Consider the following 19,052-nt stretch of genomic DNA (forward strand, 5'->3'; position numbering starts at 1 on the left):
CTTCTTACATTGAAATATCAGCATTAGCCATCAAATAAAAATCAAATACAATTTATAGTACCTCTCAAATATTAGGCACTTTTAGGCAGTGATAAAACTGTTATTATAATATAACCAACTACTTTCATGTTTATTTATTCCTATCAACTAAATTCAAACAAAACTTAGTTTTACTTTGACACGACTTGCATATTGATTAAATACCACTAGCTCATTAGAAAGCAGTCTGTCAGGTTAAATGTGCAAATAATTTGACATGGATAAGAATACATAACAACTTGCTAGATACTAACAGTCATTTGAGCCATGGGAATACAGCAGTCGATTTTTAAAACTTCCACTCAGTTTTGAAAAGTACTTCAGGTAATTGAATAATATTACTTTCTATCTTTACATTTTCCCTAAGGATCACTAGAAATAATGAAGCAATATTTTCTCTGACAAAGCTATGAAAGATAACATTTGCAGGTTTGTAAGTGCAGCTGTTTTACACAGTGTATATAGGTAGTATATAGCAGTACAGTAGAAATCTATTACTTTGCACAGTTGTATCATTCTGAAGCAAAATGAAGGCTTAAGTGCAATGAAAAGAACTACGGCTTAAATAGTCTGGAACTCTTTGAAACAGTCAAAGTAGATGAACGTGAATTTTCAGTCCAAGGTGAATGACATTAGCAAAATCGGGATGCATTATTGTACTTTTTATTTTATTCAACAGGGAGTACCGAAGTGCAGGGGTCTTTTTTGTACATTGATTATTTGTTTAATACAACCTGGTTTTTTTTATTTTGAGCTTCAGGCAAGCAAGGTCTATGGTCTCCCTGGTAGGTTCTTGTAAACATACCTGTAAAACATAGGTAGGTTAATGATGAGTTAAACATTTATTAGACCCTTAAGTATTTGACTATTGAGCTTCCCATTGCAGTCCTTATCTAATTTTTGTCTTCAGATCACCATAAATATTTTTAAATTGGAGTGATAATAAAAGTAAAATACTAATTATTAGAAAAGATCAAATATTAGAAAAAGTAAGACATGTCTGTAAGAGTTTTTTAGCTGCACTGCTAATAAATTAGCTTCAGTGAAGTGTCAAACACTCACTCAACCATACAAAAAACAAGTATTTAAAAAGGACTTAATTAACTCAGTTGGATCAGCCAGTGAAACATCTGTTGAATAACAAGTTCCAAACTGAGTTCTTTCAAGAAAGGACATGTTTATTTAAACATTGTAGAATTCCACTGACTGCACATGATGCGTTTTGTGCTCAGTATATTTGAGAATGAACCTCAGTACCCAGAAGTGATTAACCTCACTATCTTGGGGATTTTTATAAAATTAAGTCTTCTTCCCATAGTAGTTTATAGGACACATGCAAGATTTTCCTTATGATACAGCAGTAGAAAATATGAGCTATGTTCCCAGTGAACTTTTATATCACACATGATTTTTCCAGATGGGCTAACTTTTTAACCTATAGATTAAAACACTGCAAGAGATGTAAAAGATTCTGTGCTGTTGTGTCATCTTACAGTCTTACAGTTTGCTACTTGTCAAGAGACCAGAACCAAGATCTGAACGTTTATGCTGAGTTTAAGTCCACTGCAGTACAAGGTCACATAAAAAACAACTGTGATTTTTCTGATAAAGAGCAATGGCTTGGATGAAGTTTGAACTCGAATCAATTGGTTTTTTTATAGTAACAGTAGGATATTTGGATGAGCAATGCTGTAATTTATTGGGAACTAATGGTGCTGAGACTGTACAGCCTTTACCAGTGAAATGAGCACTACTCATTTTAGTTTTTCCTATCGGCTTGCATACAGCCTTGCATGTCACCTGTGGATGTACTTGATGCCTTGCACAGCTCACTGAGAGCAAGTGATACCTCACAGCAGTGACAGCGTTTCTTTTTGAGTCCAGCTAGCTCTGTAAGAACTTGGATGAGCTGCTGCCAAACACATGGTCAGGCCAACTGCCCTCTTTTTAAGTTCTGTGTATCTCAGGTCAGTAAAGTAGCTGTTCTAAGCAGGACTGCAGATCCTTCAAGGACCTTGGAGCAAGACTGCAACAGGAAAGTGCAACTTGAGTGGGAAGATCTCAGGGTGTATGTACATGCATAGTGATAGCACTTTAGTGTCTACAATAGATCTCAGTCATTTTCCAGTCACCAAACTTCATGACACAGCAAATCTATACACGCTCACTCTGAAGGCAGTTCAGCTTAGTGGCTGCAGGTTTTTAAAAGTTGTTTCTATCTTTTCTGTTCCCTGTGGCAGGTCTTCATAAGCCCTTTCTCAGCTGCTGGGATTCATAAGAATGCAGCACTTCCAAAAGCAAATACAACTAACTGACACTGAATATGTATGACAAGACATTGACATTCTGTCAGAAGAGTGTAACCCCAATGCATAAAGTGGCTTTAAGCATCGATGTGGGATGCTGTGCTTCACCAGACCTCTCTTTCTTCACAGTGATAAGTGACATGTCACATATATCAGGCAGATAGTTTGTGAAAAGCCTCTGTAGGGAAAAGTGTCCCAGAAATCTTGTGGTCATTGCCCTGTAAAGAAGTGTAAGCAGGAGGTCACCTTTGCAAACACTGGTATTTTTTTTATCTGACTGAGAATACACAGGGAGCTTCTTCAGTGGGCATTTCAGTTTAAACTTGCCAACCAAAAACACCATGAGAAACAGCAGTGGTTTGATTAGCACTTGCTGCTTTGCAGAGATCTGTCAAATCTGTAAATTGTATTAATAGAAGCGGCCACAGTGTAACCCCTTTGTTAAGATAAATGCATTTTTGAAATGTGAGTCAAATTCACACAAGCTCAATATAGAATTGCAATAGAAAACTCTGAATAAAAGAAGACCTAAACATAAGGTAAATATATCAGGTGTATAAAAACTGCAATATCAGCCTGTTGAAATGGTCCATCCATTACAGAACATTATTGCTGAACATTGCTGATAATAAACATTTCAAGAAAAGATCAGAGCTTTAAAAATCAACACCAAGATAATGACAGATATATAAATACAAGACTGAGTCGTAGTGGGAGGTATAAAATTCCCATTGTGAGTCAGCACTTCTCTGTAGAAAGTCTTCAATAGACACTAGAAGAAATTAGAAAATAAGAGAAAAAGAACAGAAATACCCTACATAATGTGAATGAATATAATTTTATAAAAAGAAGGAGATAAAATTTTAATTCCAAAAAACAGTATATATAAATTAAAGATGAGGTATGTTTTCTGGCAAAATATGAAGTGTAACATTGTCCTTAAGGTTTCATACTTGATTATTACTTTTTTTTTTTAAGGAATATATTCAAGCTGATTAAGTAGCATCTGCACATATAACTAGAAATATACATTCAGTAGTTAAAACAGATTTGTAAATGAAAGTCTGTCTACTGATACTTAAGGTATTTCCTGGAGGTAGGGACTGCTACATGCTGGGACACCCAGGTCTCTGTAATAGCACTCTGAAAAGTCTTCTGAATGCATAACTTTAACTTTTTATTTATACACGTCTATGCAATAAAACAAAATTCTTGTTGCATAATAGTATTGTTTCACATAATATTTGAGATCAAAACCCAGCATTCTCTCTGACTGGGATGATGTGCTTCTCAACAGCTGACAGAACCAGGCTCCCTCTGGATTTTTGCCATTTTATGGCTCAATTGCACTCTTTTCTATATGGATGCAGGAAAAAACTGTCCCTCTCCAAAAACTCTTTGTACTTTGGGCAATCTCCCTGAAAAATTATATTGGCAAAAAGAGATTTGCACTCTCTGATGCAGGAGAGAGATCAAATCCCTGGGTAGCTCTGCCCTGCTCTTTGGCCTTTTGTAATATTTTCAAACAGAAATTTGAGCCTGTCTTTGAGAGTGTGCTTGAGTTCATCTTCATATGTTTTAGGCATCAAGTTTCAAAGATTCAGACAGGGATAGAAGTCAGGCTTCTGCTGTTAGTCAGGATTGCCTTTTCCTTAGTTGTCAATGAGAGGCTGGGCCAGTCTCCACACACAGTCAAAGGCAACTTAACCCAGGAACGTAACCACTCACTCACCGCCTCTACACAGGGATTTTGCTGGGGGCCTGATACTCCAGTGTGAATTACAGTGTGAATCCTGATAATCTGAAACAGACCTTGCACACCTGTGTTGCTTTCATTTTAGACAATGTGTGTGTATATTCTCTTTAAGGCATTGCTGGCAATAAAGAGAAAAACTGTAAATTTTTGGGGAAGTTATCTAGCGAATTACATTTTTCTTATTAGATCTGACAGCTATGTCTTACAAATTAGGACAAAAGGAATAGTCAGGTTATGCAAGGAAGTTCAACCTCAATATCTTCCTTGCCCATTAATAGTAAAATGCATAAAGATAATTGAATAAGAAGTTATTTCTCCAAACCTGTTCATTAAAACCTCAACAGAGGAGGAGAGGGGCAGGAAAGGTGTTTCCTGCTCCTGAATGAGAATCATTTTAAACACAGATCCTCCAAGCAATTTAAAGGCTAAATTCTCCTCTCTGTTGCTCACTATACTGGTTCTTTTAACTATAGTTTCTTAACATGATGAAAATTTCTCTTGACATGGATAAGAGAAATTCTGAATTCAAAAAGACTGGAAGAGAGAGATAAAATATCTGTTAAGAAGACCCGAGAGAGTAATATCACTTTATAAGGTTCTTAAATATTCTAAAACAGTACCTTCTTCTCGAGCTATGAACAGATGGACAATTTATGGTGAGGTGGGCTTTGCTGTAGCTGCCTACACGAGGTGGTTTTCTACTTCAGGATAACCATATACTATGAATAATTATCACAGAATGCCTGACATGGGATGAGCCTGTGATTGGTCTTATTTTACTATAACTTACATATCTATAACCAAAACAAATGTAAGAAAGAACTAAAACAAAACTTCTACCAACTTCAGCCAAATCACTACTGTCTGTCTCAAAGTGTATCAGGGTAAATATATAATATTTTAAATTATGCTAGGGTTATCCAGATATTTAAAAATCAGTCAGAAAATTAGTGATATCATAATTAAAATCAGAACAAAAGCAAATACTTTTAAATCACATCACAGAGATCTAGCCTGCATGGTTTCTGCAAAAGGAAATTATGTCTTAGTAATAAATGTTTTGAATATCTTAATAAAGTAATAACGACAGCATTTATGGAATGGTTTAAATAGGCCTTTGGAAAGTTCCAGTATAGGAATTACTGCAGAAACTAAATAGCTGCTGCCTAAGAGTAGTGAAGGAAATAAATATTTGATTAGGAAGCAGAGAGCAATTGATTCATTTCCATCTTGCAACCCGTTTACAGAATAATTACTTACAATTCCATGTCTGGACTCATGTTATGTTCCTTAATTAACAGGAAAAGATAGAAATAGTAATGTAATGAAATTTTCAGATGACATAAAATTAGTTAAAGAATTCAGGATCAGAAGGGGCTGTGATACACTGAATTTACAAAGTGAATGGATAGCATGATGTCAAAGAAAATTTAGTGTCAATTAATAGAATGTAATATATACTGGAGGGAAAATATTAAAAAATAAATTATCTCTAAATTAACTATGTAAAGTCAAGAAAGCACCTAAGTATTACTGCAGACAAGTCAAGTGAAAAAATTTCTTCCATATGCAGATGCATTAGGAAATATACATACCGTGTTTTAAAGCCATTGCATAAATCAAAGATGCATCTCGTTTGTAGTGCTATATACAAAACTCTCACATGGTAATGTTGCACTGAAGTGGGCTAAGAAAGAACAGCAAAGGTCTCATAGAAGGAGAAAGGAAAGATTCAGATTACTTTTGAGATTAATTAGTATGATCATGGTAAGATTGAAAATCACAAATCAAAGTCAAGGGCTCTTCAAAAACATCACAGAGGAACTGTATATCTGTATCAAAATGCAGTTTTCATTGCCCAAATTTTCATAATTAAATATTGCAAATTTAGAGAGGAAGTTAAATTTCATGTGTCGGGATGAAAACCAATTGCTTGTTGTATGAAAATAACAGGAGTGTTTGTGGAAGAAATCACTTCTTTGACAGTATTCAGACTAAATATCTGCTCCTGGCTACTGCTGGGTCATTAACCTACATGGAACAGACTATTGTTGAGTAAGAAACAGTGTTTTCAAGGTTTTGGTGTTTCCAAGACATTTTCAACAAGTTTTCAAGATATCAGAAATGTTTCTGTTTGCTGACCAGCTCAGAAAAATGTCCCTCAGAACCATCACTGTCTATGGGATTAAAGGACTGCTGGTGATCCAGATTCAAGTTTTTCTGATGAAAGTGAAAAACAATAGAACCATCCTGAACTTGAATTATTCTTTTTTTCTCAATGAAATATACTTATGACATTGAGATACTTTTGTGACCTTTACGCCATTGGAAATTTTCCTTTATTTTCCCACCCCACTGAAAAATTTTTGAACAAGGTCTGCCATGCTTCATAATGATTTATTTCCCCATTACCAACACATAAAAGATGATGGTGCTTACTTCCAATATCCAGAGGAGCTGTCAATCTGGATTCATGATCCCTGAAAATGGGATGTGTATCCTATAAATTTATTTTGCTTTTGATCATTAACTGGAAATGTATGGTTGGATTTGGACAGGTCTAGAAAAGGAAGATTGTGATTTAAGGCTGTTTATATAGTCCTCTTTGAACAGGTTTGTAGGTACAAATTCCTAATTCAAGAACTAGATGATACCTTTCATCAGTACAGCGCAGAAAATGTAGGCTTAAATATTTGTTCTTTCTCCAAATATTCAAGGTAAAAAAGAACACAACCAAAGGCATCTCTCATATCTGACCATCACATTTTCTAGCTCATCATTCTACTTTATTTCATGTCTTTCCCTGCCCAGCTACAATATATTACTCACATTCGTTCTCAGCAAGTAATCTGGCTTTTTATCAATTGTAAACCAAATTCCTTGGGTAATCTATCCATCTTTTTGCTGCATTTCACATACAAACACATTGTTCAGCTTCTGAAAGGGCAATGTAAAGGATGTGTCTATGCTCTTTTTCATTTATTCCTTGTCATTTTAAGTATGAATAACAGGATTTGATCAGAGCAATGCTATTGGCAACAGTAGCCAGAATGAGGTCTCTTCCACCTCTTTTGTTGAGTATTTACAGTACATTCCGTCAGCAAAACTGTGGCCAAATTGAAAATTTAAACAGATGTCACAACAGGATATAATAGCATAATGACAGAAATTAGCTAGCCGTAAGTGCAGTGGCAGGCACAGATGGACCTTGCCCTGCCTGTGCTTGCCTTGGGACCAGACGTGGTAAGCCACATCCCATAAACTGGCAGGACAGAAGTCAGAAGCCCAGAGGTGCACTGCACGTTTGCTTATAAGCCCTACCCAGGTCTTAATATTTTGGGGGTTTCTACTGATTTGAAAGTCCCTCCAAAACACTTTGAGTGGCAATGTAAGTATGCCTTTCAAAAGTCAGTGAGGCTTCTATAGCAGCTTCTGGGGGGGGTGGGGGTGGGGAGGGGGGCGGGGAACAGCATATCTGCTGTAATGACAGTTTTGTGAAAGGTGCACTTCACAGCTCTGATATGCACCTCATCTAGGAAGGCAAAGTGATTGCAAAGAGGACCAGATTCTGGAAACCTTCTGCCTGTTTTTCACTAATTCTAGACATGAAACCTTTTTGCTACTGCTGGGCACATTCCTGAGATGCAAAACTGTATTTCATTCTCAAAGGAGACTAAGTGGTAGAAAACTTCAAAATCTTTGAAAACAGAATCTTTTTTTTTTTTTTTTTTTTTTTTTTGCCACAGGCCATTGATAGATAACATTTCACTAATTTCAGGTTTAACTTTTCCTTTTTGATCTGCTTTATCCAAATGTACTAACAGTTTGAAATAAAATTACTTTTTCATTTTAAGAACACTGAAGAGGCAGAGGTCAGCAAAATGCAAACACTTGAGACTGTGCCTGCTCCCTCCTTTGACCTCACGACCCTTAATTTCTGTCCTGGGCCAGAGCACATTCTCCAAAGGGCAGAGCTCCACTTCTGCTTTTTTCTTTTCCAGTTCCAGTGTCGCGTCCGGTCTGTTCATACCAGCAGCCTGGTGCTGAGCACTCTTTTCTGGGGAATAAGAGCTCTGAATTTTAATTCCTCTGTCTTCTTTTGCCCACAAGTGCAAACCTAAGGCAGAGGTTAACCACTGCCACTTCTAACAGGCATGTTTCAAAATAAAGTGCCATCATTACTACATTTTTAGAAGGTTCAGTCTTATAAATGTAAGCTGGGGAATGGCTAGTGCATGGATTTCAAATGAACGTAAGTATGAGTTTGGCTCAGATTCATCAGGATTGCAGCAGTCATCTGTAAATGCAGGTAGCTCTCCCATTTTAGACAATTTTTTTAGTACTTTGAGTAAAATGTTGGTATGTTTCGACAGTACCCATTACAGATACATGCAATGTTTTATTGGAATCCCAGGCTGAGCTTTTGGGGGACTTTTATTCTTTCTCCAGAGTTTGAATACTGGTCATACAGCAATGGTCCCCAGCTTGCTCTGGGGAGCTGATTCCAGCTTGTTTTAAACTGGGTTTAAAGTTTAAAGCAGCAGTTTCCTTCCAGTGTTTTCCAGTCTTCCTCCCCATAAAACTCACTGTAGCTGGAGGTGGGATGGCTACATGATCAGGTCTTGTAATTCCCCATGTTAGGCAAAGGTTTAGAAACCTGAACATGACTTCAGGTGGTTTTTTACTTCTTATTTTATGCATTTTTTTACCACTACAAGCTTTAACAGCACAAAAGCACATATTTCTCTTAAACAGATGATGCTTCATAACCTTCCTCTAGACCTCCACTACACTTTCATGCCTTCCCACTCCAGCCTGTTCTCCTTCTTCATTGTAGATTTTTTAAATATTCGGTCTGTGCCTTTATCTCCCAGTATTAGAGTCTGGGAGGAATGATGACTTTGTGACTGAAGTTAAGTGTGAGAATCTAGAAAACTGCAATTTGCTCTCATCAATAGCAGAGCTGGGTGTCTGTGAGGAAGCACTTCATCTTTCTGATCATCAATTTCTTCATCTGGCAAAGAAATCTATTTCTATATTGCATGCATGAAATATGTATAGTTTGAGATATGTACACAAAAGGCTCATCTATAGGTGTTTGAATTATTTTTACTGATATTACGTGTTATTAACTGCAGTTGTTAAAATACATATTTTTGTTTCCATTTCAGTTGCAATGAAAAAGGAGGGGGAGAAGAAAGGTAAATCTATTATTTTCCCTTGACTGAAGTGTCTTTCAGGCTGCGACCGCTGTGAGATATGTTTCTTTCATTCAGTGATACAATTGTGATGACATACACCACCTCATGTGCTACCATCAGCTGGCTTTATCTACTCCTACTGTGATAACACAGTTGTCATTTCCAGCATTGTTAGCTCCTTTTTACCACAGGCCGACACAGCCCAGTATCAGACACTTCATCATTCTGACCGGGAAGAAAATGAAAGGCCTTTGTTGCCATGATAGGATTTGTCAAAGAGAACAAAAGTTGGAGTGCACTGTGCATGCTGACCTGCTGTTTGTTCTTTGCAGAAGGCGCTTTCCCAGGCACATTTAATTTCCTCTTTTCAGATGTGTATGGAGCATGCATGTAACCTTTGCTGAAGTCATTCTTTGGTATTTTAACAGATTAGTGGAAAAATTTGCCCTGAATCAGAACCTAAAACATTATTTAAAATGTTTAAAAATAAAGACACCGTATTTAGCAGACCCAAAATACCTATTTACAGTGTTCTTTCCCAGAATGAGATTTGCTGAGTTGAAATATTTTTTTGTAATTTGTTGATTTTATTTCAACAGCAAAAATAATGAAATATAAGCACTAAGGTGATATTTTTCTTTAATCTATTCAACTTCATTGATAATTTGCTTTATAAGCCATCTCTTGCTCACCAAACTGGGAACATTTCCATAACTTTTCCATAGGTTTCAGGAGGTTATTTGATATTTACTATTGAGTAAGTGAGGAAAAAAAAAAGGAGGCTTTTTATTTCTGAAGTTTACAGATAGAGGTTAATTTTTTTTTTTGTGGGCAAATGTCTTTTGCCATCTCACAATAGTTTGGACAATCTGTGGTTCACGTAGTTGGACAATGGAGCCAACTTTGCTGACTGTACATGAAGACATTTCAATCCTGATATTTTTTTTTATTCTTATTATTCCTATGCAGAGTTGTTAACTGAACTGAAAAAAAAATGATAGTCTCAACTGTTTTAACAGCTCATGAATGAAATCTTGGCTATGTTGATGTTAGTGGCAAAATTCCCATTCACTTCACTGGAGCCAAACTTTCACCTCATGAAAATTAACAGAATAATAAAATTAATTTTGGTTATCAAAACCAACCATGCTTAATAGGTATCAAGCAGGATATTCTGTCCAAAGATTAATTTGCAACAACTGAGGCACGAAAGGTAGCACACGAAGCAGGGAGGATCAGAAAACTGGCAGCTACACTTACAGCCATTGGGTTTCAGACATCAAGATGCTTGCTGTGTTCACAGCCTTGAATTGATCACATGGACTGTTAACATCCTTAATGGAAGGAAAGGAGTGAGGTAACTGTTAAGGGTGCTACTTCTGTCAGCCTTGCCACAGGTTATGGGTCCACTCATTTACAGAAGATTAAGGGAATTTGTTTGACATATGTACTGCTTGCCCTTAGTTAATTTTTCTTGGGTTAGGACTTTTCCTCCTTAAGCATAATCTTCCCCAACAAAACTGATTTTGAAATGCATTGTTTGTTAACATTCTTTGAAGTTGGCTCAATTCTTCCATTTCATTTTCTTTTTTATATTTTTTTCTGCTAAAAAATTATATTCTCTGATTTCTTAATTTGTTGAAAGGATTTTATCAACAAGTATAGGTAAGATACTTTCACACACCTGGCTCAGGACACGGTGTACCTCATTCTGCTGGTTACTACCAACCTATTTCACAGAAACATGGAGGTGCAAGCACAAAGTCAGCTTTGGTCATTCTTCTGATATCATAATTTTATTTATTTTTGGACTAAATCTCCTGGTTTCTGAGATCATAATCAACATTGTCAGCAAGGAAGGTAGCTATTCTCCTGAAAAACAGGCTAGTCCAATTCAATTTTCCAGTAACTAAGGAAAATTGCTTCAGCAATGTTTCTGTCTTCAGTAGATATGCACTGACCTGGACTACTGGAGAGAAGTAACAAAGCTTCTTCCAAAAAACAAACATGCCATGCTTTAGCTTTCTCATCTAACTTCACACTTGCTGCAGACCCCACAAGGAAAATATGCACGTTACTAGCTAACTCCTAATATGATCAGGTTTTATTTATTTCTGCTTATTCTGTTATCATAAAAAAATGCTTCAAGTTGCATGTGTATTCCTCTGACTGGCAATAAAAAGGGGCAATGTCTGCTGGTTTTGCTTAAGGATACAATGGGTTTTACCCAGCTGCAAAAATAATAGAAGTAGCCAGGCAGTACTCTAAATTGACTGGCTCATCATCCAAAATATATTGTGGTAGTAGCATGCACAGTTCAAGTACTTCTTTACTATTTCTCATGCAAATCATGCAGCACATAAGCATTGTACTGTATACAAAGCGTTCTCCAATTTTTCTGTCTTACTCAAATACACACCCCTCATCTAGAAAAACAAGAATAATGAGCAATACAGAGTGACAAGCCATCATAAAAAGAGAAGAGAAGATGGAATGACACTTTCTATTGACAGTACATTCTGTGCATAGTATAAATCAGACATGGAGTTTGAAAGAGACAGAAAAGAACACCATTAAGATGGCCAAAGCTTATATATTTCACTGATTTCTCAAAAAATGAATGATACTAACAGGAACCTTAAGGCACAATCTATGCTTGAAACTTATGCTTTAACCATTTCTGTTTGAAAGGTTAGCTCTTTAAGACTTCGTGACCAAAGTCCTAGAAAATAGCTTCAGCTTCCAGCATCATGTTATGCCTTCTTTCAATGTGTGTGGGATAGAGGAGCTGTCACAGGATTGTGTAAAAAATTGTCAGTTCCTAAAGGGCAAGAAGTAGCAACCCTTTGCATGGGGAAGGCACTTTCTAAAATCCCCAAGAACAAATCTGGCTGCCAGTACATGAAAATTTTTAACTCTTGCTCAGAATGCACTGCGAGCAGGGATTCAAGAGAATTACAATAGACCCAGTTACTGATGATATGAGACAAAGCCCATCAGTTTCAGTGCACGTCCAGGAAACAACAAACAAAGCTCTAACACCAAAATATTTCAGTTTTAAGTGCCCTTTTTAAAGGAAAGAAATTCTGCTATTTTTTTTAATCAAAACAGTATTGGGGTTTTTTTGTTGGGTTTGGGGTTTTTTTGGGGTTGGGTTTTTTGGTTGTTTTTTTTGTTTTGTTTTGTTTTGGGGTTTTTTTGTATGAAATAGAGCCAGATTAAAGCCAATTCAAAGTTTCCTGGTTCTAGATAAAATGGAATTTCTCCTTTCAGTTCATAGCTCCCATACCTTATTTCTCACTAAAGAGGGCATGGACCAAGGTGGGGATGCCAAGCAACCAACCTCAACAAGCTTAGTAAGTTCTCTCTCTGGGTCAGTCTCAGGAAAACTTGCCTGAAGAATCATTACTTCTGTGATTCTAGTCAACTCAATCAGGATTTAACCATTGCATAATCCCTGTGAGTTAGGCATCCACATGCATGTGTGTAAGAACAGTCTAACTGTTTAACGTAAATCATGAACCTGAGTTGCCGGGAAGCTCGTTTCTCCAGGCTCCTTACAGCTGATGAACGAGAGAGAGAGGGAGCAGTCTTGCTTCTGAGAGCAAGTTACAGTGCACTCCTAATTCAGGGTAGTTGTCTTCTGGGAGTCTCATCTCCTATGTAGACTGCCTACAGTTAGGTGTTTTGAGTACTTGTAAGCTAGTGAGATGTAAAAGCTTAGTTGCCTGTCGATTACATGACTCCTGTTCTGATTTTCAGCATTATCGCTCTGGCAGCTTGCTCTTAAATTCATTTAATCGTTTTTAGAAAGCCAAAACCCACATTCATCTGACAAGTTTCATCAATAATAAATTGACAGGAGAGTATGAACAATCACATTTTGACCTTTTCTCAATAAATGCATCATGGTATAAAAAACTGCATATAGTCTTAGTGCAGTCAATATCAAACAAATGAAGGAAATGGGCAAGACGTACATTCCGCCTCCAAACTACATAATTTTCCCAATCCAGTAAAGAACAATTTCTTTCAATTACTCCTGGTAATGGTACCCTATCCATTGCTTGGAACCTGCTGCTTTACATACAGAGTGTGGTATAAACTGGCCAAGGCACAGCAGTGTCTCTTTCCAATGCATGTAAAAATCAAGAAGTTTTCCAAACCAAAAAATGCATTTCAGAACTCCTTATCTTTGAAGTTGACCAGAAAAACTGGAAGGCAGCCTTCTTGTACATAAAACAAATGGTCATGGCAGCATGGGGTTTCTGCTCGGCTGCAAATGCCACTGGTCACACCTTCATTATGCAGTTTTTTAACATGGGTCAAAGGATAAGAAAACAGACTACCTAACTCTATAACTGCAAAGTGTATTACATAGCCTCCTAGCAGAATGTGTGTTCCAAAACAGAGGAGGGGGGAAGGAGAAATACTTTCTAAAGCATTTTATTGAAATAGTTTAAAAATTTCAGTATTGCATGTGAGAAAATAATAAAAAGTCACATCCTACTATGCTGTTTACACCAGCAGTGCTATTTTCACGGTAGTTGAATGAAGGCAGGCATCTCTCAAGAGGTAACAGTCATTGAATTAGCCACACGATGGAGCCCTGAGGATCTTCGAGCCCGTGGTTAACTGCCTTTCTGAATCAGATTAAGAACTAAATTACGTGGTTTTACTAAGAACACTTTACAGGAGTCTTAAACTACAGACAAGGTATTCTTCAGTGTAAATCCATTCCTGCCTAAAGACATTTTTCATTTAATAGATGACTAGCCATAGATTGGTGAGCTTTGACTTCCAATGCTGAAGCAACAAAAGCCTGCCATATTCAAAGAATATTAATGAATGGAGAATTTGCATGACATATGGACAATGCTTTGAAAAGTCTACATGAGTTATCTGAAGTTTGCTTGACCTCTGTTTACCTTGTCTCAACTGTCTTGGGGAGCATAAATAATTTATGTCCATTTTGCAGGGTTATGTGAGATGTAATGATCTGTACAACCTCTGTTAAGTGATGGCCAGATCTTGAAGGACAAGGCTCATGTACTTTCCGTGTTGCAGATATTTCAGTTAGGATATGAACTGAGCAGAAAACATCTCTCCCAAGCACCCACTCAATATAAGCAGAAAGTAGGCAGAGGAATGATGAGTGCAGTGGGCTCAAGACTTTTCACTGAATTAATAAAATTAAAGGACTTTTTTAGATCCTCAGATGAATTTAATCATTAAGAAACTTTAACTCATATAAATTTGGATGTCTAAAGTTAGTCATCTATGTTGAAGCTATTCACCGTAGTCTCACTTTAGAGTTAATGGAGAGAAATAAGCATCTGCAGAGAGTGTTTCATCTGTCATATATCTGTCAGAATGAAAAGAGTTTTCCCCTGGAGATACCTGTATTTCTGACTTGACTATAACAAGGAACATAGTTTAGGTTTAGTAACAAAAATAGAAAACAAACTGCAATGAACATCGGGATAGTTTACTGTTCATTATTTTAACAACCTTCCCTCTCTTAAGAATCTGACATTAAAAGAGAAGAAACATGAGAAAAAACAGCAAGTCATTTGTAGATCTTAATGGCTGATTGAATATCCACTCTCAGTGTACTTACATGGAGGGGCTAATGCAAATATTTAACCTAAAATTCTTAATATTAAGCTGCAAACCATGTTTAGCTCCCTAGCACCTCATTTTCAGTGTACTCATAATCAAGGCACATAAAACTAATGATGCTAACTTGCATCAATGTTTATTTAAAAAATACCTACAATTTAATCTAAACCTTGTCATTGGTTATACCTTTGTAGTCCATTCAAGGTAAAATTGAGATTAGACTTTTTTGTATATCTCATGTAACAACAAACCTGCAAAACAATTCATATTGGTAGACCTAGCATAGCATTTTGACTGCAGTTATGATTACCACTTTTGTTAATCATTCTTACTTGCTTCAAAATACAACAGTAATTTATTCAGCCCCTGCTACCAAAAAATGGAGACAGTTAAACTAGTATTTTAATGATTATGAAACAGCTGTGATTTCTGAGGAAACTGATCTATGTAATTGGTGGCCTATATTGTTGCTATAAGTTAGGTGTAACACATGTATATTGGCATTATGTCAGCAACACTTTCACCTGTCAATCAGCATAATATGCTTAAACATCTGGATACCCATTTAACACATGGTTAATCAGCTAAAAATTTCCACATGGGATAAACTATTACTTTAATGCTCTTCACAAAGATGTCTGCAAATGAATGCTCAGAGGTATTCTATTCAGATGCAATTCCAGAATGAACAGTTCTTCTAGTGGTAATCTACATTTCCTTTTTTATCTATGCAGACATCATTTTCAGAAATGTGCTCTTACAAAGTTGTAATTAAAGCAAAAACAGTGATCAGCAGCATTTCATGAGGAACGAAGATGGCTCAGGATGTTCTGCCTCTGGAAGCTAGTCATTAGCCCTCTGTTTTAATCACCATTTAATTTGGGTGGCATGTTGGGAAAAGTCCATTTTTTTCAAAAGCTAATTATTTTTTATTGTTTTCCACTCCTAATATCAACTAATCTTTCCTCCAAAATTCTTCTTTTCTAGATTTTTGTGAGGCCATCTTATTCTTGTCTTAATGATTATTATTTTACATTTATTTAATAAAATATGCAAATATATATTCAACCATGATTACTCTTTTAGAAATCCAGTCATAGCTAAGGACCTCAACCAAGTTCATATCTGAAGTATTTTCATGGAAGCTGGATCCCGGGGGTTAGTTTGACACCTTTCACAAATAACAGGCATTATGAAGTAAACTGAAGATTAATCTATTAGTGAATATTAACATCTGCAAAAGGTGCTCCTTTTGGCTCCAATTTTTTATCTAGAATGAACAACACTATTTTTGCATGAACTAAAGTCAATATTCAGAAAAATATGTCATCACTCTAACATCTTACATACCTCAGGCTGCCCGATTTCACTCAGTTACCCTTTATGAGTCAGTAATTTGTGTTGCAATAAAGCACGGGCTGAGCTTGGCTATGTTTTGCCTTAGCTATATGCAAACGTAAACTTGATACTTCTAAAAGTGAAAGCTTGTTAAGCATATTGTCCCTCATCTGTATGTTCCCATCCCGCAATTTCAGGGAAGAGCACATGAAAACATCAGAAGCTGAGGATGATATTGAGAGAAGCTCATCAGGTCTTTCGCCACACGTGCCTAAAGATGAAATGCATTAATGCAGTATATGTACCTCATCTACACTTGACTGAAATTTTATGCTTTCCAGCTCCGTCGATGGAAGATTTGTCCTCCTGGGATTTTAAGACTTATAGTACTTTAAAGACATTAGCTTTCAGTGCTATCATGCAAGATTGCTGTTTCAACAAGACTTACATCTCCCAGTGCATTTCTATTGTTTAACTCACAAACTGGGAAACAGAGAAAGATTGGGATCATTACTAATGCTCCCTACAGGCATGCATCTCAGATTCAAGTTGAAGCAATTCCTCTCATTAAAAATCATTTTAAAATGTTGGAAATGTCTGTACTTCTTTGCTATTTCTACTACATTTATGCCATGCTAAAGTTTCTCCCTTCCCTCCTCTTTCCGACCTGCTTTTTGTTTTTCCCAGTTACATAAAGTACTCTTGAATTGCCAGTTAAAAATAAGTCTTAAAAAACAAATTTTTCTAGACAACAACAGCAAAATCTCCCCAAACCAAGAATCAGCTACTTCTTCACTATGCAGTCCCAAAGTATAAGGCAAACCAAAGAGAGGACACAAACATGCTAACTGTATGAAGGCAGATACCTTGGACCAGGCTGCTCTGGTAATAGAAATAAGGCAGAAGGAACTCTGAGAGCAGCCTGACACTTTTTTTTGGTGGAAAGCAGCAATAGAAAGTTGCAAATGAATACCCTACAGGGTCTAATATCAGTGGTTAGTTATTAATTGTAATGGCAAACCACAGCATTTTAGGAGGGTTTGCCTTAACCATTTACCGTATCATCTTCATTAGTCACACGAGTCCTGCTGAAACAGTGGTCCGAGGAAGTCTATGGTGCTGCACAGACCCAGACAAGCACTCCCCACAAATGAATAGGAGCGAGAGTACTAGCTGTAAGTTCAAGTTCTCTGTCTGCTTCCCTGCAAACCTTCCAGATAGCCTTAGATGAATCACTTAGTATTTCATACCTGTCATGTTAATGTTGGATAACACTTTCTTAATGTGTAGAAACCTGGCCAAATATCCTGGAAAATGCCAGATTTAAAGTAAACCAGAAATGTAAAATGAATGCTGTAAGCAATGAAGAGATCCTGTAAGGATCTGCACAACACACACTTCAATGTAATCATACACCAGCTTCCCCTATTTATGCCACCACTACATTCTTGCTTTCTTTGCTTCGATATATCCATAGGGTAACTATTGGCCATACACTGTCAAGGTAATTTTCTAATGTAGAGCAGGGTCAGGGCGAGCACAAGCCATTCTTTTTACAGAAAGCTTGCTGCAGCAAATCTGTTTTGTGAGGAGTCATTTTTTTAGACACATGGTCATTAGGCTCTTTTTCTGCACAGCCAGTCTGCCAGCTGCTCAGCCAGCCAGCTGGACTTGAGTATGACATGGGCAGATATGAAGGATCAGGTCTGCTGATCTAGAAAGCTTGTGGGAACATTTGACTTCTCCTTTGAGTGGCAAAGAGTACAGACAATAACTTCAGAAAGGTGGAGAGCTGCTCTTTAACAGAATTGTAAATCCTAATAATCCTTTCCCCCCCCCAAATTTATTATCACATAAGACGTTCTGAACTGGCCTAAAATAAGGAATACATTCTTTCCTGGTTGAATTTTTAATAACACAGTTGCTCCACAGTCTGAAAAACCTTACAATGACTAGAACAAAACCATTTTATTCAACCTTAATTAACAGCACATTGGTGATTAGGTAGAATGATGTGTCATCTTAAATTCATGCAGACTACAGTATTCCCATTGAATTTTGAAGGAGGAATGTCCATTTATGACGAAGGGCCAAATAGTTAGTCTGCCTGGAGTTCATTTTCAGGGAGAATAGACTTAGTTAGCTTGCATAAGGAAATCAAAGATTTATCCTTCATCATGATGTAGAAACTGGAAGGTTAAGGCACAAATCTTGAAAATTCCATTAAAAGACTCCTGTTGATCTTGATTCCTCTTTTGGCCTGTGATATTGTTACAGAGTAATGTCATGGATGTGTTTGTCTAATGTCCCTTCGAAAATCTATTAAAAAGTATTTGTGCTCTCCTTAATGAAAGATGAACCAGGCTTTTACTTAGCCTAATGGAAAGTAACTTTCTTATTTGTGATACACATGTAACTATCCAATTAGGTATAATTTTCTCAGCTACAGCATGTATTATTATTTTGGTACTCTTCACTAACACCAATAGTTCTGACATTGCTTTCATTTCCTGCACAACATAGTCTTTTCTTATGAGTGTGCATGCTCACAAATGTGTTTGCTGTCTGAACAGCAAATGACTGTTATCCAGATGGAAAATAGACATCTTACAACTTATATCAACATCTTACAACAAAAAAGCACGTTCTGCTTTTAGCCTCACCAATTTATGGTTCATAAAACAGATAACTTCTTTTCTGAACCCATATAAGAAGCTAATTTACAAAAATATGCCGTATATAATTAATACCATTCTGGCATCCAGAAAAGCAGGCAAGAGTGGAAAAAAA

The 19,052-nt window shown here is 36.7% G+C and overlaps 1 protein-coding gene across 1 annotated transcript in view; it reads left to right on the forward strand.

Moving 5' to 3' along the window:
• The window catches only part of TRDN (triadin), a 235,131-nt gene that overhangs the window by 171,342 nt on the left and 44,737 nt on the right, over window positions 1-19,052 (forward strand). The window contains exon 26 of the mRNA XM_055715002.1: window positions 9,273-9,302. Coding sequence (XP_055570977.1) covers window positions 9,273-9,302 — 30 coding nt within the window. The remainder of the gene's footprint in view (window positions 1-9,272; window positions 9,303-19,052) is intronic.

Source organism: Falco cherrug, chromosome 6, assembly GCF_023634085.1.
Source record: "Falco cherrug isolate bFalChe1 chromosome 6, bFalChe1.pri, whole genome shotgun sequence".
Taxonomy (NCBI): Eukaryota; Metazoa; Chordata; class Aves; order Falconiformes; family Falconidae; genus Falco; species Falco cherrug.